This window comes from Trichosurus vulpecula, chromosome 8, assembly GCF_011100635.1.
Source record: "Trichosurus vulpecula isolate mTriVul1 chromosome 8, mTriVul1.pri, whole genome shotgun sequence".
Taxonomy (NCBI): Eukaryota; Metazoa; Chordata; class Mammalia; order Diprotodontia; family Phalangeridae; genus Trichosurus; species Trichosurus vulpecula.
Genome location: NC_050580.1, coordinates 229,168,846 through 229,193,073, shown reverse-complemented (window position 1 = coordinate 229,193,073; position 24,228 = coordinate 229,168,846). Strand labels below are relative to the sequence as shown.

Here is a 24,228-nt window from a genome sequence, read left to right as displayed (position 1 = left end):
AGCCCTCCTGTGTGCTGGTGTTATTGGCTTTACGCTGCAGCTGCAAGTAACACTGTTGTTACATTCCCCAAATTGTGTCAAAAAAATCATGTTATTACTATCTCACAGGACTGTGTAGAAAATGCTTTGTAAATTAGTGCTTTAGACCTATTTATGCTATCAATTATAGTGCCCTATTATAAGTGGTATACTAATATTCAATTATAAGGAACAAAACTACCTTCAAAAGAAATATCAAGTCAGCCAATAGATAACACACAAATGTGTTATTAGTTAAAAAAAAGTTGGCTGAAAATACAAGTTTTTGCAGCCAAAATACTAAAGGCAGTATTTCATGTTTGGCCAACATATTTTTGAAAGTGATAGAGTAATAAATCCTTTAACTTTACCTGAATAATCTAAAAAATCTGGTGTCCCCAAACTTACTGCTTCTAGAAGTAGGATAAATGAACTTTAAATTCTTGGAAATACTAACCTTGTTTGTATTGCCTCTCGAATGGTGTCCTCCAAATAAGTACAGCACTCTATCTACACAAACAGCACAACTCCCTGACATAGAAGGGGGAACATCACCTTCAGTATTTTTCTTTGTCCTAATGAGAAATAAAAAATCTGAATGTCAGCTATCTTTCCAAAGAAGATAGGACAGATCAGGAAACTAGTTTAGAAACATCAGCTTTTCAAACCTAACATTTTACCCCTACAGTAAGGGAAAAATACTTAGATGATCAGAGTTGAAAGGGACCTTCAGTGTCTGTCTAGTTCAGTTCATACTCAAAAGATCTCATCAAATTAGAAGTTCTCTCCAACAATGTAGTTTTCAGTATACCTCTGCCTGCCTATCCTGTGTACTTTATCCATGTTCTATAAGTTTACCAAAAAAAGTGAATCTAAGATGCTATCCTGTCACACTGGCTAGCTATGCTTATCAGCTCTGGCCCTTCCTGGGATGACATCTTTTATGCATGTTTTCTAAACATCCCCATTGGTTATATGCTACACCCTGCTCATACACACCAAGTGCCTCTCCATTAGTCTCTTATGTCACATGGCCATACAGCAACACTAGTAGAAAGTTGGTTTTCAAAAGATGGGCTTTATGGGAAGTAGCCAAGATGGTAGAAAGAAGCTAGGCAGTTGCCTGAGGTCAAGAAGCTAGGCAGTGGCCTGAGGTCTCCCCAGTTTCCCTCAGAAACAATGTTAAATGAAGCCTCTAAATGGATTCCCCACAAAAAGATGGAGTGGAACAATTTTCCAGCTTAAGGAAACTTAGAAAGACTTCAAGAAAAGGTCTGTCTCACTTGGGTAAAAGGGGAGCACAGCCCAACACAGTGAGGAGGAGACTCTTAGCTGCAGCACAGATTGACAACCAAGTCCACTTGATCCTGGCTCAGCAGACCAGCACTGAGGCCTCCAGCCCTACTGCACAAGGCAAATTGCAAGCTCTGGAACCCTGACACAACAGGCAAGACTAGGCCAGGCCAAAACCAGTGTAGCGGGCAAGCTGCAAGTACATGAGGCCCCGGCATGGAAAGCCAGTGACTATTTTTTAAGGAGGTGCTTTCTTCAGTCAATTTTTATGCTTCCTTTTCCAAGCAGTTGACTCTTCTTTCATAATTCTCCTGCATAACTCTCATTTCTTTTCCCAATTTTTCTTCTACCTCACTTACTTGATTTTTAAGATCCTGTCTGAGCTCTTCCAAGAGGATTTTTTGGGCTTGGGACCAATTCGTATCCCACTGTGAGTCTTAATATAGTCATTTTGACGTTGTCCTCTTATGGGTTTGTGTTTTGATCTTCTGTGGTCAGGGTTCTTTTCTGTTTCTTACTCATTTGTTAGCTTATTTCATGACTTTTAAAGTTGAGCTCTGTTGCTGAGTCACAGGGGGCAGTGTCCCAAGCTTCCTGTGCTGGGGGCCAAGTGCCAAGTCACAGACAGAAATACTAAATGCATCCTTTTTAGATCATGATACAATAAAAATTTCATGTAATAAAGGGCCATGGCCAACAAATAGGCTAAAAACTAATTGGAAACTAAATAATCTAAGCCTAAAGAATGAGTGGGCATGTTGTTAAGCAAAATGGGCTCTTAGCACTTAGTTCAACAAGTGCCCTTGAAGAGTTTGGCTTTTGTCTCTTTTGAGTAATTCAGTGTATTTCATTAAGCCTTACTAGGTGCTAAGCCCCAGGCCCAAACCCCTATTAGGTGTAAAACCTATGTGGGTGTGGACTGGTAACTAAAGGTAGGGCCCAAGGTGGGGCTAAGTCAGGGGAGGGCCTAGTTTACAAATGAGTTTGAGTGATAGGTTTGGGACATCAGAGGCTCTTAGACCACGTGGGTTTAAGTTGCCTCTTTGTGACGATTTTAGGTCACATGGGTGGGTCACATGGGTAGGTCACATGGGTGAGTCACATGTGTGACTCACCCCTGACACTGAAAAAGATATAAAACCAGGGGTTGGCCTTCTCTTCTTTGGAGCTCTTACCCACAGCAGTGGTGGCGTGTGTGACTCTGGGCCAGCCCTTGTGCTGAATTGCTGGGCTGAACCTAGATGTTGGTAATTATGAATCTGTATTTGGTCTGTCTGTTGATGTTTGTAATTTGCTCTGAAGTTCAGTGTGCTGGTCTCTTCCCCTGAACTTAAGTGAATGATATTTGTATGCTGAATTAAAGTAAGCTTGTCAACCCCTTCACGTAGCTTTCCTTAGTTAAGCAGATCAAAAGAACCTGTGCTTTTGCAGAGTGCTGGTAGCATTCTTGTTGGGCTTGGCTTAGTCTTCCACCCCCACAACAGCTGCTAGCCGGATTGTTGAAACAGTGGGTCAGACAACAAATCATAGAAACAATCAGTTTCATCAAAGAGAATGACAATAAGATACCAAAACTTATGGGATGCAGCCAAAGCAGTTCTTAGGGGAAATTTTCTCCCTCTAAATGCTTACATGAATAGAAAGGAGATCAATGAATTGTGCATAAAACTAAAAGAGCTAGAAAAAGAACAAATTTTAAAACCACAATTAAATACCAAATTAGAAATTCTGAAAATCGAAGGAAAGATTAATAAAATCGAAAGAAAACTATTGAACTAATAAAACTAAGAGCTGGTTTTAGGAAAAAAATAATAAATTAAGAGAAACCTTTGGTTAATTTGATTTAAAAAAAATAAAGAAAACCCAATTACCAGCCTCAAAAATGACATGGGTGAATTCACCACCAAGAAAAAGGAAATTAAGGGATAATTAGGAGGTATTTTGCCCAACTGCCAATGAATCTGAAAATCTAAGAGAAGTAGATGGATATTTACAAAAAAATAAATTGTCCAGATTAACAGGAGAGGAAATACAATATTTAACACAATTTTAGAAAAAGAAATTGAACCAGCCATCAATGAACTCCATAAGAAAAAATCTCCGGGGCCAGATGGGTTTAGAAGTGAATTCTACCAAACATTTAAAGAATAATTAATTCCAATACTATATAAGATATTTGGAAAAAGGAGTCCTACCAAATTCTTTTTATGATACAAATAAGGTGCTGATACCTAAATCAGAAAGAGCCAAAACAAAGGAGAATTATAGGCTAATTTCCCTAATTAATATTGATGTAAAAATTTTTTTTAAAATATTAGCAAAGAGATTACAGTAATTTATCACCAAGATAATACACGATGACCAGGTAGGATTTATGCCAGGAATGCAGGTCTGGTTCAATATTAGGAAAATTATTAGCATAACTGACTATATCAATAACAAAATCAACAGAAATCATATGATTATCTCAACAGATGCAGAAAAAGCCTTTGACAAAATACAGCACCTATTCCTACTTAAAAACACTAGAGAACATAGGAATCAATGTAGCTTTCCTTAAAATAACAGTAGTATCTTCAACAAGCATTATCTGTAATGGAGATAAGCTAGAAAACTTTCCAATACAATACTGTACTAGAAATGCTACCTACAGCAATAAGAGAAGAAAGAGAGATTGAAGGAATTAGAATATGCGATGAAACAAACCATCACGCTTTGCAGATGATATGGTGGTATACTTAGAAAATCAAGTAAAAAACTACTTGAAATAATTAACAACTTTAGCGAAGTTGCAGGCTATAAAACAAACCTACACAAATTATCAGCATTTCTATATATTCTCAATGAAGCCCATCAGCAAGAGATAGAACAATTCCGTTTAAAATAACTATATACAATATAAAATACTGCAGAGTCTATCTACCAAATTATATGAACATAATTACAAAACACTTCACACAAAGTCAGAGCTAAACAACTGGAGAAATAGTAATTACTCATAGGTAGGCTGAGACAATAAAATAAAAATGACAATTCCACCTAACAGTTTTCTTATTTGGTGCCATACCAATCAGACTACCAAAAAATTATTTTATAGAGCTAGAAAAAATATTAAAATTCATCTGGAAGAACAAAAAGGTCAATATGTTTGTTTTATAACCACAACAGATCTAAAATTGTATTATAAAGCAGCAATCATTAAAACTATTTGGTAGTAGCTAAGAGTGGTGGATCAATGGAATAGATCAGGTACACAAAATACACTAGTAAATGACTGTGGTAATCTGCTATTTGATAAGCCCAAAGACTCCAGTTTCTGGGATAAGAACTCACTATTTCACAAAAACTGCTGGGAAAACTAGTATGGCAGAAACTAGGCATATTTCTGCCAACATCTCACACCCTATACCAAGATAAGGTCAAAATGATTTAGACATAAAGGGTAAAACTATGAGCAAATTAGCAGAGCAAGGAATAGTTTACCTTTCCAATCTATGGAGAAGGGAAGAATTTATGACCAAACGAGACAGAGGACATTATGAAATGAAAAATGGATGTTTTGATTACATCAAATTTAAAAAGTTTTGCACAAACAAAACCAATGCAACCAAGCAGAAAGCTGGGAAACAATTTTTACAGCCAATATTTCTGATAAAGGCTTCATTTCTAAAATATATATAGAGGTGAGTCAAATTTATATGAATACAAGTTGATAAATGGTCAAAGGATATGAACAGGCAGTTTTCAGATGAAGAAATTAAAGCTATCTATAATCATATGAAAAAATGCTCTAAATCACTATTGATTAAGAAATGCTAATTAAAACAACTCTGAAGTACCACCTCACATCTATCAGACTGGCTAATATGACAAAAAGGGAAAATGATAAATATTGGAGAAGATGTGGTTAAACTGCGGAGTTGTGAACTGATCCAACCATTCTGGAGAGCAATTTGGAACTATGCTCAAAAGGCAACCAAACTGTGCATACCCCTTTGATCCAGCAATACCACTACTAAGTCAATATCCCAAAGAGATCACCAAAAAAAAGGGGGGCAAAGGACCCATATGTACAAAATTATTTATAGCAGGTCTCTTTGTGGTGGCCAAGAACTGGAAATTGAGGGGATGCCCATCAATTGGGGAATGGCTGAACAAGTTGTGGTACATGAATGTAATGGAATACTATTGTTCCATAAGAAATGATGATCAGAAAAACCTGAAAAGACTTGCATAAACTGATGCTAAGTGAATTGAACCAGGAAAACATTTACACAGTAACAGCAATATTGTGTGATAACAGACTTTGATACACTTAGCTCCTCTCAGCAAAGATCTAAGACAATTCCACAAGACTCATGGTGGAAAATGCTATCCACAACCAGAGAAAGAACAGATTCTCAATGCAGATCAAAGTATACTATTTTCTCTTCTTTTTTGGTCTTTCTTTCTTGTGGTTTTTCCCTTTTGTTCTGATTCTTCTTTCACAACATGACTAATGTTTAATGGTTGTACATGTATAGCCTGTATCAGATTGCATGTCCTCTTGGGGAGGATAAAAGGGGGGGAATTTAGAATTCAAAATCTTATAAAAATGTATGTTGAAAACAAAAATAAACTTTGTTTTTAAAAAGAAATGATGAGGGGCAGTGAGGTGGCACAGTGAGTAGAGCACCGGCCCAGGAGTCAGGAGGACCTGAGTTCAAATCCAGCCTCAGACACTTGACAAGTCTAGCTGTGTGACCTTGGGCAAGTCATTTAACCCCAACTGCCCTGCCTTCCCCCCTCAAAAAAAATAAAAGAAATGATGAACAGGCAGATTTCAGAAAAACCTATACATACATGAACTGATGCTGAGCAAAGCAAGCACAGAATCAAGAGAATATTGTGCAGAGCAACAACAACATTTGTGCAATGACCAACATTGACAGAATTAGCTCTTCTCAGCAATACAATGATCCAAGACAATTCCAAAAGACTTATGATAGAAAATGCTATCCACATTCAGAGAAAGAACTATAGGGTATGAACCCAGATGGAAGCATACTATGTTAACCTTTTGTTGCTTTTTTTCTTGTGGTTTTTCCCTTTTGTTCTTTTTTTCCCCCTTGTCTTGTCTTCTACTATGACCTTCTATTTATTTAATATTTTTAGTTTTCAGCATTAATTTTCACAAGAGTTTGAATTACAAATTTTCTCCCCATTTCTACCCTCCCCCAACTCCAAGATGGCATATATTTTGATTGCCCCATTCCCTAGTCAACCTTCCCTTCTGTCACCCCACTCCCCCTCATCCCCTTTTCCCTTACTTTCTTGTAGGACAAGATATTTTTATGCCCCATTGGCTGTGTATCTTATTTCCTAGTTGCATGCAAAAACTTTTTTTTTTGGAAGATCTGCTTTTAAAACTTTGAGTTCCGGGGCGGAGCCAAGATGGCTGCATGAAAACGCATCTTACCAGAGCTCTCTTACAAGGTCAGTCAGATTCCTATAAAGAAGTGAATTTGAGCAGATTTGAGAGTTAGAAACCACAAGCAGTCTGAGTGGGGCAAATTTCCAAGCCGGGAGAGTCTGAAAGACCGAAGGCACGAATCTGTAGGCTTGGAGAGTGCTCGGCGTGCAGAGCTGCTCCAGCCCAAAGCGGAAGCAGCCGGCCGGGAAACCCATGTGGGAGACAGGCTGGGAGAAAGCAGGGCACCGAAACCGGCGGAAATCCCCAGGCCTCCCAACACAGGACAGCAATCTGTGGAAGTAACGAGAGGCAGCACAACGCCACCAGCCGTGAAATACCAACTCCTGAGGCTTGCGGCCCAAAGGTATAAAACACGGCTTCTTGAACTTCAGGGAGACATAATGACAAGGTAAATGGCGCTAATCCCTCCCCTCCCCACCCAGAGAATTCCTCGGGAAAAAAAAAAACAAAACGCTGGAACAGAGGAGAAAGAAATGGGACTTCAGTGGTCAAATAGTAGAAGTTCATTAGTCCCAGAGGGGCAGAGCCGGCAGGGGTCAACACCAGGAGCCCAGACATACTCTTGCTCCCCCAGGGGAAGTGCCAGACATCAGCTCAAACAACAAACACCTGAGACCATTGCTGAAGAGCAACAGGGCTGGACAGCTCCCCTAGGGAAAGAGACGTCAGGGAGCCAGACCCCTCCCCCACATCTCAGGAAACTGAAGGCTATAATTCTAGATTCACAATCCCCAGAATAAGAAAGCTGGGACAGAGAGCCCTGAGCCCCAAAGGCAGAAATTTGTTGTAAAGCCAGGAAAAGGCAAACCAACATGAAGAAGAACACAAAAAAACCGAGGACCATTGATTCTTTTTATGGAGACAGGCAGGATCAAAATACCAATATGGAAGAGGACAGCAATGACACTATAGATACATCTGATACCTCAAAAGGTAATGTGAACTGGTCTCCAGCCCAAAAAGCACTGCTGGAAGAGCTAAAGGAGGATTTTAAAAACCAAATTAGGGAGCTAAAAGAAAATATGGAAAAAAAGATTGGCGAAATGGCTACGGAGATTCAGAATCTAGAGAGAGAAAATGATACCCTGAGAGGCAAAATGAACCAATTGGAAAAGGAGACTCAAAAGCAAAATGAAAACACTAACTCATTAAAAATTAGGGTTGAACAAGTGGAAGCTAATAAATCTATGAGGCACCAAGAAGTAGTAAAACAAAATGTAAAGAATGAAAAAATAGAAAAAATGTGAAATATCTGATTGGGAAAACAACTGACCTGGAAAATACATCCAGGAGAGACAATTTAAGAGTTATTGGTCTACCAGAAATCCATGATGAAAAAAAGAGCCTTGACAGTATCTTTGAAGAAATTATCAAATCCAACTGCCCAGAGGTCCAAGAACCAGAGGGCAAAATAGTCATTGAAAGAATTCACCAATCACCCCCTGAAAGAGATCCCAAACTGAAAACACTGAGAAATATCATAGCCAAATTTGAGAACTACAAAGTCAAGGAGAAAATACTGCAAGCAGCCAAAAAGAAACAATTCAAATATCGTGGAACTACAGTCAGGATCACACAGGATCTCTCAGCTTCCACATTAAAAGACAGGAGAAATTGGAATATGATATTCTGAAGGGCAAAGGAGCTGGGACTGCAACCAAGGATCAACTACCCAGCAAAACTAAGCATAATTTTTCAAGCAAGGAGATGGACATTCAACGAAATAAGGGAATTCCAGACCTTCCTGATGAAAAGGCCAGAACTCAATGGAAAATTTGATCTCCAAATACAAAACTCAAGAGGGACATAAAAAGGTAAAGGGGGAAAAACACCCACAAACCTTATTAATCAATAAGGGCAAATTATTTGCATCTTTGTATAGGATTATATCATCTTATGTATGTTTTATATATATACATATATATGTCAGTCTTGAGAATGGTACAGCTATTATGACGATCGAAAGGGGTACACATAGATTGTGAATGCCTGTATAAAATAATTGATATAAGGATAAAAAGCATAAGTAAGAGATGTAAAGGGAGGGTTATGAGAGAAGGGGTAAGGAGGTAGTAAAAAAGGGTAAATTACACCAAATGAAGAAGCACAAAAACATATTATAGTAGAGGGAAAGAAGGGAGGGAGAAGAGCAGTATTTGAGCTTCACTGTCATCTGATCTGGTTCAAGAAGGGCATAACATACCCTGATAAGTATAGAAACCTAACTTGTTCTACAGGAAGTAGGAGGGGAAGGGGGGGAAAAAGGGAGGGGGTGGTCAGAAGGGAGGGGAGAAGTAGCAAGTGGGAAACAATAAGATAAGGGAGGGGAATAAAGAGGGAGGGTAAACTGAGGAAGGCGGCGGTGAAAAGCAAAACTTTGTTGAGGAAGGGAAGGGGAAAGGGAGAAATAAAAGCACAAACGGGGAAATAGGATGGAGAAAAAGACACAGATAGAAATCATAACTGTGAACGTGAATGGGATGAACTCTTCCATAAAACGGACGCAGATAGCAGAATGGATTAAAAACCATAATCTACAACATGCTGTTTACAAGAAACACATTTGAAACAGGGGAATACACACAGGGTAAAGGTAAAAGACTGGAGTAAAATATATTGCTCCTCAGCTAAAGTAAAAAAAGCAGGTGTAGTAATCCTAATCTCAGACAAAGCAAAAGTAAAGATAGATTTAATTAAAAGAGATAAGGAAGGACGTTACATCCTGCTAAAAGGCACCATAAAGAATGAAGCAATATCATTGTTTAACATATATGCACCAAGTGGTATGGCATACAAATTCTCAGAGCACAGGTTAAGGGAGTTACAGAAAGAAATAGACAGCAAAACTATAATACTGGGAGATCTCAACCTCCCCCTTTCTGAACTTGATAAATCTAACCTCAAATTAAATAAGAAAGTAGTTAAGGAGGTAAACAGAATTTTAGAAAAGGCAGATATGATAGACCTCTGGAGAAAACTGAATGGGGATAAAAAGGAATATACTTTTTTCTTGGTGGTACATGGCACATACTCAAAAACTGACCATGTACTAGGGCATAAAAACCTCACAATCCAGTGCAGAAAGGCAGAAGTAGTCAAAGCATACTATTCACATCATGATGCAACAAGAATTATTTGTAACAAAGAACCATGGAAAAATAAGCTAAAAATTAATTGGAAACTAAATAATCTAATTATAAAGAATGAATGGGCCAAAAAACAAATCAGAGAAACAATAACTTCATTCAAGAGAATGACAATAATGAAATAACATACCAAAACTTATGGGATGCAGCAAAAGCAGTTCTTATGGGAAGTTTTATATCCCTAAAAGCTTACATGAATAAAATAGGGAAAAAGGAGATCAATGATCTGGGCATACAGCTGAAAAAACTAGAAAAAGAGCAAATTGAAAATCCCCAATTAAATACCAAATTAGAAATACTGAAAATCAAAGGAGAGATTAATAAAATTGAAACCAAGAAAACTACTGAATTAGTAAATAAAACAAAGAGCTGGTTTTATGAAAAAACCAGTAAAATTGATTAGCCCTTGGTCAATTTGATTTAAAAAAAGAAAGAAGAAAATCAAATTACCAGTATCAAAAATGAAAAGGGTGAGTTCACCTCTAATGAAGAGGAAATCAAAACAATAATTAGGAATTATTTTGCCCAATTGTATGCCCATAAATTTGACAACCTTAGAGATATGGATGAATATCTACAAAAACATAAATTGTCCAGGTTAACAGAAGAGGAAGTAAAATTTCTAAATAACCCCATCTCAGAAAAAGAAATTGAGCATGCCATCAATGAAATCCCTAGGAAAAAGTCTCCAGGGCCAGATGGTTTTACATGTGAATTCTATCAAACATATAAAGAACAACTAATTCCAATACTTTGTAGACTATTTGGGAAAATAGGTGAAGAAGGAGTCCTACCAAATTCTTTTTATGACACAAATATGGTACTAATAACCAAACCAGGTAGAGTCAAAACAGAGAAAGAAAATTATAGACCAATTTCTCTAATGAATATTGATGCAAAAATTTTAAATAAAATATTAGCAAAAAGATTGCAGCAACTTATCATGAGAATAATACACTGTGTCCAGGTAGGATTTATTCCACGAATGCAAGACTGGTTCAATATTAGGAAAACTATTAGCATAACTGACCATATCAACAACAAAACTAGCAGAAACCATATGATCATCTCAATAGACGCAGAAAAAGCCTTTGACAAAGTACAACACCCATTCCTATTAAAAACACTAGAAAGCATAGTAATAAATGGAGCCTTCCTTAAAATTATAAATAGCATCTACCTAAACCATCAACAAGCATTATTTGTCATGGAGATAAGCTAGATGCATTCCCAATAAGATCAGTGGTGAAACAAGGATGTCCATTATCACCCCTACTATTCAATTTGGTACTAGAAACGTTAGCTGTAGCAATAAGAGAAGAAAAAGAAATTGAAGGAATTAGAATAGGCAAAGAAGAAGCTAAATTATCACTTTTTGCAGATGATATGATGATTTATTTAGAGAATCAAATAAAAAACTACTTGAAATAATAAACAACTTTAGCAAAGTTGCAGGATATAAAATAAACCCACGTAAATCCTCAGCATTCCTAACATTACTAACAAAGCCCAACAGCAAGAGATAGAAAGAGAAATTACATTCAAAGTTACTGTAGACACTATAAGATATTTGGGAGTCTTATCTGCCAAGACAAACCCAGGGCCTATATGAACATTACTATGAAACACTTTTCACACGAATAAAGTCAGATCTAAATAAATGGAAAAATATCAGTTGCTCATGGTTAGGCTGAGCTAATATAATAAAAATGACAATTTTACCTAAATTAATCTATCTATTCAGTGCCATACCAATTGAACTACCAAAAAATTATTTTACTGAGCTGGACAAAATGACAAAATTCATCTGGAAAAAAAAGAGGTCTAGAATATCTAGGGTATTAATGAAAGGAAATGCTAGAGAAGGTGGCCTAGCCATGCCACATATTAAACTGTACTATATATAGAGCAGCAGTCATCAAAACTACCTGGTACTGGCTAAGAAACAGAGGTGTGGATCAGTGGAATAGGATAGGAACACAAAATGGAGAAGTCAACAACTATACCAATCTACTCTTTGATAAACCCAAAGAGGCCAGCTTCTGGGCTAATAATTCACTATTTCACAAAAACTGTTGGGAAAATTAGAAAATGGTAGGGCAGAAACTGGGCATAGACCAATATCTTACACCATATACCAAAATAAAGTCAAAATGGGTTCATGATTTAGGAGTAAAGGCTGATACTATAAGTAATTTGGGAGAGCAAGGAATAGTTTACATATCAGATTTATGGAAAAGAAAAGAATTCATGACCCAACAAGAGATAGAGAGCATTACAAAATGCAAAATGGATAAATTGAAATGTTTTTGTACAATAAAAGCCAATGCAACAAAAATTAGGAGGGAAGCAGAAAATTGGGAGAAGATCTTTACAACTAGTGTCTCTGATAAAGACCTCATTTCTAAAATATACAGGGAACTGAGCCAAATATATAGGAATACAAGCCATTCCCCAATTGAGAAATGGTCAAAGGATATGAACAGGCAGTTTTCAGAGGAAGAAATTAAAGCTATCTATAGGCATATGAAAAAATGCTCTAAATCACTACTGATTAGAGAAATGCAAATCAAAACAACTCTTAGATACCACATCTCTCCTGTCAGATTGGCTAAAATAACAAAACAGGAAAATGATAAATGCTGGAGGGGATGTGGGAAAATTGGAACAGTTACATTACAGTTGTGAGATGACCCAACCATTTTAGAGAGTGTAGCCAGAATGGACTTTGTTTTCTTTGAATGACTCAGCTTGCCTCGTTGAGCTTCCCTGGATGCTGGGGCTTGGTCTTCCGGGGCAGGAGGCCCAGCGACCATGCCAGGGATCGGAGAGCTTCCTGGGTGATGAGTCGTGGCGCTGGCTGAGGGGAGGTGTGTTAACGTGGTCTACGGTAGGGGGAGGGGCCAAGTCAAGAACCAATCGGCCCTGGTCATTCAGGCGGCACTTGATGATGTCAAAAACTCTATAAGAGGGGAGAGGACAGCTTGAAGATCTCCTTTTCCTTTTCCGGTTGGAGCCAGAGACACCTACAGCCGAAGCTGAGCTGCTGGTAGCAGAGCTGACTGGAGGCCAGTGGGTAATCTTCTTACCGTAGAGGGGAAGCATGTATACGATTTTGCCTTATACCATCTCGCTTCTCTGTGGCCTCCTGGTTACCCTTGTAAGGCGGACTTATTGGGCCTGGAAGCTTTTGATGAAAATATCAAAATGGGGACGCTGGTTTGTGGGCTTCTTATTGTGGAGTGTAAATACATGCTTTAGTTCTCCTGCCTTCTGCCTAGAGAATTCCTTATATCCTGTGGTTCCGGACCTTTTAGGTACATATGAGATTCTCTTTGAAATCATAAATTCTGCCTTCCTAATATAGAGAGTAATTTGGAACTACGCCCAAATGGCTATAAAAATGTTCATACCCTTTGACCCAGCAATACCACTTCTAGGGTTGTATCCCAAAGAAATCACACAAGCGGGAAAAGGACCCATATGTACAAAAATATTTATAGCAGCTCTTTTTGTGGTAGCTAAGAATTGGAAATCAAAGGGATGCCCATCAATTGGGGAATGGCTGAACAAGCTGTGGTATATGAAGGTAATGGAATACTATTGTGCCATAAGAAATGGGGATGATACGACTTCATAACAACCTGGAAAAACCTACACGACATAATGCTGAGTGAGCAGAGCAGAGCCAGGAGAACATTATACCCGACCACAGATACATGGATTCTGTGAGGACCAACCCTGACAGACTTCGCTCTTCTCAGCAACACAAGGTACAAAGACAACTCCAAAGGACTCATGATGGAGAATGCTATCTACATCCAGAGGAAGAACTATCAAGCATGAATGCAGATTGAGGCACACTTCATGCTCTCCTTCTTTTCCCCCTTTTTTTCTTCTGTTTTTGTTTTTGGATTGTTGTTTTTTTTTTATGGTCATAATTCTTCTCCACAACTTGACTAGTGTATAAATTAATTCAATGCGAAGTTATATGTGGTAGTTATATGAGATTCCATGCTATCTTGGGGAGGGAGAGGGGAGAGAGGGGAGAAAATCTGGAACTCAAAATTATGTAGAACCGTGTGTTGTAAACTAAAAATAAAAATTTAAAAGAACAAACAAACAAAAACTTTGAGTTCCAAATTCTCTCCCTTCTTCCCTCCCCACTCACCCCCACTAAGAAGGCAAGCAATTCAACATAGGGCACAGGTATATCATTATGCAAAACCCTTCCACAATACTCATGTTGTGAAAGACTTAACTATATTTTGCTTCTTCTATCCTATCCCGCTTTATCCAGTTTTCTCCCTTGACCCTGTCCCTTTTCACAAGTGTTTGCTTTTGATTACCTCCTCCCCCATCTGCCCTCCCTTCTATTGTCCCCCCTTTTTTATCTCCTTACTCCTTCTTTCCTGTGGGGTAAGATATCCAATTGAGTGTGTATGTTATTCCCTCCTCAGGTCAAATCCAATGAGAGCAAGATTTACTCATTTCCCCTCACCTGCCCCCTCTTCCCTCCCAACAGAACTGCTTTTTCTTGCCACTTTTATGTGAGATAATTTACCCCATTCTATCTCTCCCTTTCTCAATATATTCCTCTCTTATCCCTTAATTTTATTTTTTTAGATATCATCCCTTCATATTCAACTCACCCTGTGCCCTCTGTCTATATATATATATATATATATACACACACACACATGCATATGTATATACACATACATATATGTATATATATAACATATGTGTATATATATACACACACACACACACACACACACGTGTGTGTGTGTATTCCCTTCAGCTACCCTAATACTGAGGTCTCATGAATTATACACATCATCTTTCCATGTAGAAATGTTCAACTTTAGCAAGTCCCTTATGATTTCTCTTTCTTGATTCCCTTTTCATGCTTCTCTTGATTCTTGTCTTTGAAAGTCAAATATCTTGATTTCTCATAAAGTCACTAGTTTTCACTTGCTCCAGTCTAATTTTTAAGGTAGTTTTTCTTCAATGGTCTTTTGAACCTCCTTTTCCATTTGGCTAATTCTGACTTTCAAGGCATTCTTCTTTTTGGAAGGCTTTTTGGAGCTCTTTTACCACTTGAGTTAGTCTACTTTTTTAAGGTGTTATTTTCTTCAGTATTTTTTTCGGGTCTCCTTCAGCAAATCATTGACTTGTTTTTCATGGTTTTCTCACATCACTCTCATTTCTCTTCCCAATTTTTCCTCTACTTCTCTAATTTGCTTTTCCAAATCCTTTTTGAGCTCTTCCATGGCCTGAGACCAGTTTATGTTTTTCTTGGAGACTTTTGATGTAGCCTCTTTGACTTTGTTGACTTCTTCTGTCTGTATGTTTTGGTCTTCTTTATCACCAAAGAAAGATTCCAAAGTCTGAGACTGAATCTGAGTGCGTTTTTGCTACCTGGCCATGTTCCCAGCCAACTTGCTTGATCCTTGAATTTTTCAGCGGGGTATGACTGCTTGTAGAGAGTACTTTGTTCCAAGCTTGAGGGCCTGCGCCATTGTTTTCAGAGCTATTTCCTCCCCCAAGAACTGCCAACTGACTCAGATCGCAGGCTCTGCACTCCTGCTATGATCCACCACTTAATTCCTCCTACCAGGTGGGCCTGGGACCAGAAGCAACTGCAGCTGTAGTTCTGTCCTCAGAGCTGCACCACCTCTGCTGCCCCCAGGCTGTGGCCAAACTGAGAACTCCTTTCATTCTGTCCCAGCAGCTTTTCCCACTAACCTTCTCTGTTGTCTTTGGTGTTTGTAGGTTGAGAAGTCTGGTAACTGCCACAGCTCACTGATTCAGGGCACTAGGGCCTGTTCCACCCAGCTCCCAGTCTTGTTGGTCCAGGTGTGGCTCACACTGGGCTCTGCTCCTTTCTGCTCCCACCTCCATGTGATAGATCTTACCCAGAGACCATCCAGGCTGTCCTGGGCTGGAGCCCTGCTTCCCAGCCAGTTCAGTCTGATGTGATAGAGACACACTTCTCATAGGTTCATGTAAGTTTTTCCAGGATTAAACTCCTAATTTAAGCCAGTCATACTCTACTACAAGGGTCCATACTCCACGAAGATCAAAGAAAGAGGAAAAGGATCCAAAATGTACAAAAATATTTTAGAGTAGCTCATTTTATACTGGGAAATGGCTAAACAAAGTATAGGAATATAACAGAATATTACTGTACTGTAAGAAAAGATGAAGCAGATGGTTTCAAAGAAGCTTGGGAAGACCTATATAAATTGATGCAGAGCCAAGTGAAGAGACCAATTTATACTAAAAGAGACAATTTTGAAAGACTTGAGAACTTTGTTCAATGTAATGATAGGGACTGATAAAGGATTTCATGAGGGCCTGATGAAGAAGCATGCTACCCTCCTCTTCAAAGAAAGGTAATATAATCAAGATGCACAATGAGATATATTTTCAGATCTGGCCAATGTGGGAATTTGTTGACTATTAATATTCACAAGGACTTGGTTTCCCATTCTCAGTGAGTGAAGGATGAAAAGGAATGTTATATAGCAAAAAAGGGGCAGAGGCATGGGGCATTTTTTAATGCAGAGAAGATAACAGAAGAAAAATAAGTACAGACAAGAAAGAAGCTTTGAAATCTACAGGTTGAAGTTAACTAAATTTTTTTTTTTAAAAAAAGCAAGCTGTACAAGCTACACTTGACCTGATGTTTCAAGTATAATCTCCCTATTCTATTCTATGGAAATGCTCATTTTATTTGGTGTTTAAGAGGTCTAAGTGTGAGGAGAACCCTCCCTAAGCAGGAGCAGGACCCCAGAGATCAGAACTAAAACAAAACCTCAACATTCCCCCTCCCCAGAAGCATACAGAGATTGGACCTAATACAAAGTCCTAATTTGGGATGTAAGTCTGGAAGAATGAGTAAGCAAAAAAAGACAGCCAAAATAAAAGGGATGCCAAAATTATACATCTAAAAGAAGATATTAGTTCCATAATAACAAGCAAATATTCAATTTGACCACTGCTAGAATTTTTGGAAGAAATGAAGAGTTTGAAAAGCATATTATAAATAAAATGAAGTCTCTATAGAAAAGAACTGGAGAACAAAATGAGAGTTAAGAGAAAGAATTAACTTACTGCAAAAGATATAAAACCTTACCAAAAAAATAACACTCTCTAAAAATTAGAATAGACCAAAAAGAAGTTAGTGTTACCATGAAACAATAGGAAATATTAAAGTTTTTTTTAAAAACTGAATAAACAGAATATATGTAAGTGCCTCATATTAAAAAAAATTGATGTGGAAAACAAGTCGTGAAAAAAAATCGAAAAGGTATTATGCTACCTAAAAGCCAAAAAAAGGCCCTGAATATCATATTTCAAGAAATAATCAATGAAAATTGCTCATAGTTGAAATGGAATCTATCAGAAATCCCAAAATGAAATTCCCAGGCAAGTCATAACTAAAAAGTAAGGCTCCTATGTCAAAGAAAAAAATTCTACAAATTTTCAGTCACACAAGATTTAGCAGATGCCAAATAAATGGGAGAAGAGTTTGATAAAAGGCAAAAGGTACAGGTTTACAAACAAGAATAACTTCCCCTGCAAAATTAAGTATAATTTAACAAGGAAAAAAATAATAACAATGGCTACCATTTAATCTTAATGACAATCCTTTGAGGTAAGGTGCTTCTGTTATCTCTGTTTTCCAGATGAAACTGAGGCAGAATTTAGTGAATTGTCCCAAAACACTGTATTAGGAGGGCAGAGTTTATAATCTCAAAGAGGATCATAAACATGTCTGAAAGGTTCGGAACCACCGGATATAAGAAACTCTCAAAGTAGAAGGCAGAAGAATCAAAACATATATTTAGGCTCCACAGTAACCAACCCATGAACCAGCAACCCCATTTTGATATATTGATCAAAAGCTTCCAGGCCCAATAAGTACGCCTTGAAAGAGTAACCAGGAGGCTACAGAGAAGCATGATTGCGTAAAGCAAAATCATGCTTCCCCCTCTATGGTAAAAAGATTACCCACTGGCTTCAAGTCCTTGTTCAGCTTCCTCCCGTAGGTCAGCTCTGCTACTGACAGCTCCTGCTTCGGCTGTGGCTGTGGCTGTGGCTGTGGCTGTGGCTGTAGCTATAGCTATAGCTATAGCTGTAGCAGCCTCTGGCTCCAACGGGAGCTGCTTTTAACCATCCAGCTTCTGCGGGGGTGTAAGGTACGCCGGGGAAAGCACAGGTTCTTTCCATCAGCTTAAGCAAGGGAAGCAAGGTGAAGGGGCCGACAAGCTTACTCCAGTCCAACATACAAACAGCATTCGGTTCAGGGCAAAAAGCCAAACTAGTCAAGGGCACTTGTTGACCAAGTGCTAAGGAGCCCATTCTTGGTTGCCAATACAAACACCCAGCCAGTAAGTGTCTGAGGGAGGATATGAACTCAAGTCTTCATAACTCTAAATCCCACACACTATCCACTGTACCACCATAATAAGATAGAGAACTTAGAAGAATTCCAGATAAAAAGGCCAGAGCTGAGTAGCAACTTCCAAATGCAAATAAATGAGTCAAAAAAAATTGGAAAGGAATATCTAAGGATGAAGTATTTACATTTTAAAGACTGAGAATAAATAAATGTCCCTGGTGAGCCCTAATGTCATCGAATGAGGAGTAAAGAAGATAAAGGGCCTAGGATGGTTTGGGGTTTTGGGAGGAGAGGAAGGGGGAATTTGGTTTAATGGCATTTTTTTTTTGGTTGTTATTTCAGGACCTGAAGCAGGATTTACCATGGTTCAGGTTAATTTAAAAAAATGAACCAGAGATGATAGTCATGACCTCAGGCAAAGCAACAACAAAAACAGATGTAGTTTAAAAAAAAAAACCCGCATCAGGCTCAAAGGCACCACAGACAACCAAACAATATTAACATTTTACACACACAGAGACATATAAATATGTTGAATGCATGTGTGTGTACGTAAATATTTGGCTTTTATTTAGTATTCTATTTTTCTCAGTTACATGTAAAAACAATTTTTAATGTTCATTTTTAAAACTTTGAGTTCCATATTCTCTCCCTCCCTCCTTCCCCACCCCCCTCGTTGAGAAGGCAAGCAATTCCATATAAGTTATACATGTATAGCCATGCAAAACATATTTCCACGTAAGTCATTCCGTGAGAGTAAACAGAAAAGGAAAAAAAAAACCTCAAGAAAAATAAGTTTTAAAAAAAGTATGCTTCAGTCTGTATTCACACACCATCAGTTCTTTTCTGGCAATGGCTAACATTTTTCATCGTAAGTCCTTCAGAGTTGTCTTAGATTGTTAAATTGCTGAGAATGGCTAAGTCATTCACAGATGATGATCTTACAATACTGCTATTACTTTATGCACAGTATATTTCACTTTGCATCAACCCATGCAAGTCTTTCCAGGTCTTTCTGAGATCATCCTGCTCATAATTTCTTATAGTACAATAGTATTCCACCATAATCACATACCACAACTTGTTCAGCCACTCCCCAATTGATGGGCATCCCCTCAACTTCTAATTCTTTACCCTTGGAAAAAAGATGCTATAAATATTTTTGTACATATATAGGTCCTTTTCCTTTTTGGCTTTTATCTCTTTTGGAATACAAACCTAATAGTGGTATTGCTAGGTCAAAGACTATGCATGGTTTTATAGCCCTCTGGGCATAGTTCCAAATTGCTCTAAAAAATGGTTGAATCAGGTCACAATTCCATCAACAACGCATTGTCTGATTTTTCCCACATCCCCTCCAACATTTGTCATTTACCTTTTCTGTCCTATTAGCCAACCTAATAGGTCTGAGGTAGTATCTCAGAGTTGTTTTAATTTGCATTTCTCCAATCAGTAATGAGTTAGAATATTTTTTCAAATATCTATAGATAGCTTTGATTACTTCATCTAAAAACTGATCATATCTTTCGGTTATTTATCAATAAAGGAATGGCTGGTATTTTTATAAATCTGACTCAGTTCTCTATATGTTAGAAACTTGTTTCAAAATTTTTTTTCACAGTTACTATTGCTAACTGTAATTCCCTCCATTCCAACCATGCCCCCAGCCATTTATTGTATTCTCTCTCTCTCTCCTTTCACCCTGTCCCTCCTCAAAAGTGTTTTGCTTCTGGCTACCCCTCACTCAATCTTCCCCCTGCCCCGACCTTGCCCCCTTTCTTATCCCCCGTAGGCCTCCTACTTTCCTGTAGGGTAAATAAGATTGATTTCTATACCCAGTTGAGTATGTATGTTATTCCCTCTTTGAGCCAATTCTGATGAGAGTAAGGTTCAATCACTCTTCCTCACCTCCCCTCTACTGTAAAAGCTTTTTCTTGCCTCTTTTATGTGAGATAATTTACGCCATTCTACCTCTCTCTTTCTCTTTCTCCCTGTAGTTCCTCTCTCACTCCTTAATTTTAGTTTTTAGACATCATCCCTTCATATTCAACTCACCCTGTACCTTCTCTCTATATATACGCCTTCTAACTACCCTAAAAATGGTCTTATAAGTTACCAATATCATCTTCCCATGTGGGAATATAAACACTTCAACTTTAATAAGTCCCTTATGACTTCCCTTTCCTGTTTGCCTTTTTGTCCTTATCTTGAGTCTTATATTTGAAAGTCAAATTTTCTATTCAGCTCTGGTCTCTTCATCAAGAATGCTTGAAAGTCTTCTATATCACTGAATATCCATTTTTTTTCTCCTGAAGGATTATACTCAGTTTTGCTGGGTAGGTGACTCTCGGTTGTAATCCTAGCTCCTTTGCCCTCCAGAATATCATATTTCAAGCCCTCTAATCTTTTAATGTAGAAGATGCTAAATTTTGTGTTATCCTGACAGCGCCTCCACCATACTTGAAATATTTCTTTCTGGCTGCTTGTGATATTTTCTCCTTGACATAGGAACTCTAGATTTGGCTATTTGGCTATAATAATAATTTGGCAGTTTTCCTTTGAGGGTCTCTTTCAGGAGATGACTGGTGATTTCTTTCAATTTTTATTTTACCCTCTGGTTCAAAATATCAAGGCAGTATTCCTTAGTAATTTCTTGAAAGATGATGTCTAAGTTCTCTTTTTTTTAAGCATGGCTTTCAAGTAGTCCATTAATTTTTAAATTCTCTCTCTTGGATCTGTTTTCCAGGTCAGCTGTTTTTCCAGTGAGATATTTCACACTATCTCCTACTTTTTCATTCTTTTGGTTTTGTTTTATTAATTCTTGATTTGTCATAAAGTCATTAGCTTCCATTGACTCCATTCTAATTTTTAAAGAATTATTTTCTTCGAGTGAGCTCTTGGACCTCCTTTTCTATTTGGACAATTCTGCTAATTCTGCTTTTTAATGCATTATTCTCCTCATTGGCTTTTTGGCCCTCTTTTACCATTTGGCCTAGTCTGTTTTTTAAGGTGTTATTTTCTTTAGGGGTGTGTGTGTGTGTGTGTGTGTGTGTGTGTGTACGTCTCCTTTACCAAGCTGTTCACTCGTTTTTCATTATTTTCTTACATCACTCTCATTTCTCCATTTCTCTTCCCAATTTTTCCGCTACATCTCTTACTTGATTTTCAAAATCCTTTTTCAGCTCTTCCATGGCCTGAAACCAACTGATACTTTTCTTGGAGGCTCTGGACATAGAAGCTTTGACTTGATTCTCTTCTCCTGAGTTTTTGTGTTTTGAGCTTCCCCGTCACCATGGTAACTTTCAATCATCAGTTTTTTCTGTTGTTTGCCCATTTCCCTAGCCTATTAGTTGACTTTTAACTCTTTCTTAAAGTAGGGCTCTGAGGTGGGCGGAACCAAGATGGCAGCTGGAAAGCAGGGACCAGCATGAGCTCCCTGCCGAGTCCCTCCACAAACCTATAAAAAATGGCTCTGAACCAATTCTAGAACTGCAGAACCCACAAAACAGCAGAGGGAAGCAGGGCTCCAGCCCAGGACAGCCTGGATGGTATCCCACATGGAGCTGGGAGCTGGGAACGGAGTGGAGCAGAGCCCAGCCTGAGCGGCATGGACCAACCAGACCAGAAGCCGGGCAGAGCGGGCCCTAGCGCCCTGATTCAGTGAGCTGCGACAATTACCAGACTTCTCAACCCACAAACACCAAAGACAGTGGAGAAGGTTAGTGGGAAAAGCTGCAGGAGTGGAAGGAGTTCAAGGTTCGGCTTCCAGCCCCAGGGGCAGCGGAGGTGGGGCAGCTACAGCTGCTGCTGCTTCTGGCCCCAGGCCCACCTGGTGGGAGGAATTAAGTAGTGGTTCAGAGCAGGAGTGCACAGCCTGCTGAAGATCTAAGCCCAGTCCGGGTTGGGGGTTCTTGGGGAAGTAGTAGTGCTGGTGTGACAGAGCTGGCACCTCCCCCCCAAACGTGGAACATAGAACTCTTTAGTCTACAAGCAGTCATACCCCACTGAAAAACTCAAGGGTCAAGTTAGTTGGTTGGGAATATGGCCAGGCAGCGAAAATGCGCCCAGATTCAGTCTCAGACTTTGCATTCTTTCCTTGGTGACAAAGAAGACCAAAACATACAGACAGAAGAAGTTAATAAAGTCAAAGAGCCTACAACAGAAACCTCCAAGAAAAACATGAACTGGTCCCAGGCCATGGAAGAGCTCAAAAAGGATTTGGAAAAGCAAGTTAGAGAAGTAGAGGAAAAATTGGGAAGAGAATGAGAAGGATGCGAGAAAACCATGAAAAACAAGTCAATGACTTGCTAAAGGAGACCCAAAAATATACTGAAAAATACACTGAAGAAAACAACACCTTAAAAAATAGACTAACTCAAATGGCAAAAGAGCTCCAAAAAGCCAATGAGGAAAAGAATGCCTTGAAAGGCAAAATTACCCAAATGGAAAAGGAAGTCCAAAAGACCACTGAAGAAAATACTACTTTAAAAATTAGATTGGAGCAAGTGGAAGCTAGTGACTTTATGAGAAACCAGGATATTATAAAACAGAACCAAAGGAATGAAAAAATGGAAGACAATGTGAAATATCTCCTTGGAAAAACCACTGACCTGGAAAATAGATCCAGGAGAGATAATTTAAAAATTATTGGACTACCTGAAAGCCATGATCAAAAAAAGAGCCTAGATACCATCTTTCAAGAAATTATCAAGAACTGCCCTGATATTCTAGAGCCACAGGGCAAAATAGAAATTGAAAGAATCCATCAATCACCTCCTCAAATAGATCCCAAAAAGAAATCTCCCAGGAATATTGTCGCCAAATTCCAGAGCTCCCAGATCAAGGAGAAAATACTGCAAGCAGCCAGAAAGAAACAATTTGAGTATTGTGGAAACACAATCAGAATAACCCAAGATCTGGCAGCTTCTACATTAAGAGATCGAAGGGCTTGGAATGCGATATTCTGGAGGTCAATGGAGCTAGGATTAAAACCAAGAATCACCTACCTAGCAAAACTGAGTATCATGCTCCAAAGCAAAATATGGATTTTCAATAAAATAGAGGACTTTCAAGCTTTCTCAGTGAAAAGACCAGAACTGAATAGAAAATTTGACTTTCAAACACAAGAATCAAGAGAAGCATGAAAAGGTAATCAAGAAACGGAAATTGCAAGGGACTTACTAAAGTTGAACTGTTTTGTTTACATTCCTACATGGAAAGATGACATGTATGATTCATGAGACCTCAGTATTAGGGTGGCTGAAGGGAATATGCATATATATATGTTTATGTATATATATAAGTGAATGTGTATGTATGTATATACCTGTGTGTATATGTGTGTGTGTGTGTGTATAGCACAAATATACACACACACACACACACACACACACTATATATATATGTATATAGCACAAAACCCCTACAAACAAATTTGGAAAAGCTATAACATCATACATATCTTTTACCAACCACAAAAATAAAAACTATAATCAATAAAGGACATTTGAAGAAAGGATTCAGTCTTAACATGGAGGCCAAATAATTCAATCCTGAAGAATTGTTAAGTCAAAAAGCAAATCATGGAAACAACTAACAATTTCATTCAAGAAAATAACACACCAAAAGCCCTGGGATGCATCCAAATTACTAGCACTAAAAATTAATAATTAAAATATCTAACATTTACATAGCACTCTAAGGTTTGCAAAGTGCTTTACAAATGCTACATCATTTTATCTTCACAATAACCGTGGGAGGTAGATGCCATCCCCATTTTACAGATGAAGAAACTGAGATAGCTGGAGGGTGTCTTGCCCAGAGTCACACAGGTCTTCCTGACTCCAGGGCCAGCTAAGCCACTTAGCTGAAATGAGAAAGAATTC

General features: G+C 38.3%; 1 protein-coding gene across 1 annotated transcript in view; it reads right to left on the bottom strand.

Moving 5' to 3' along the window:
• KLHDC2 (kelch domain containing 2) overlaps positions 1-24,228 on the bottom strand; it is a 55,041-nt gene that overhangs the window by 9,536 nt on the left and 21,277 nt on the right. The window contains exon 3 of the mRNA XM_036735801.1: positions 476-593. Within this exon, the coding sequence (XP_036591696.1) occupies positions 476-593 (118 nt within the window). The remainder of the gene's footprint in view (positions 1-475; positions 594-24,228) is intronic.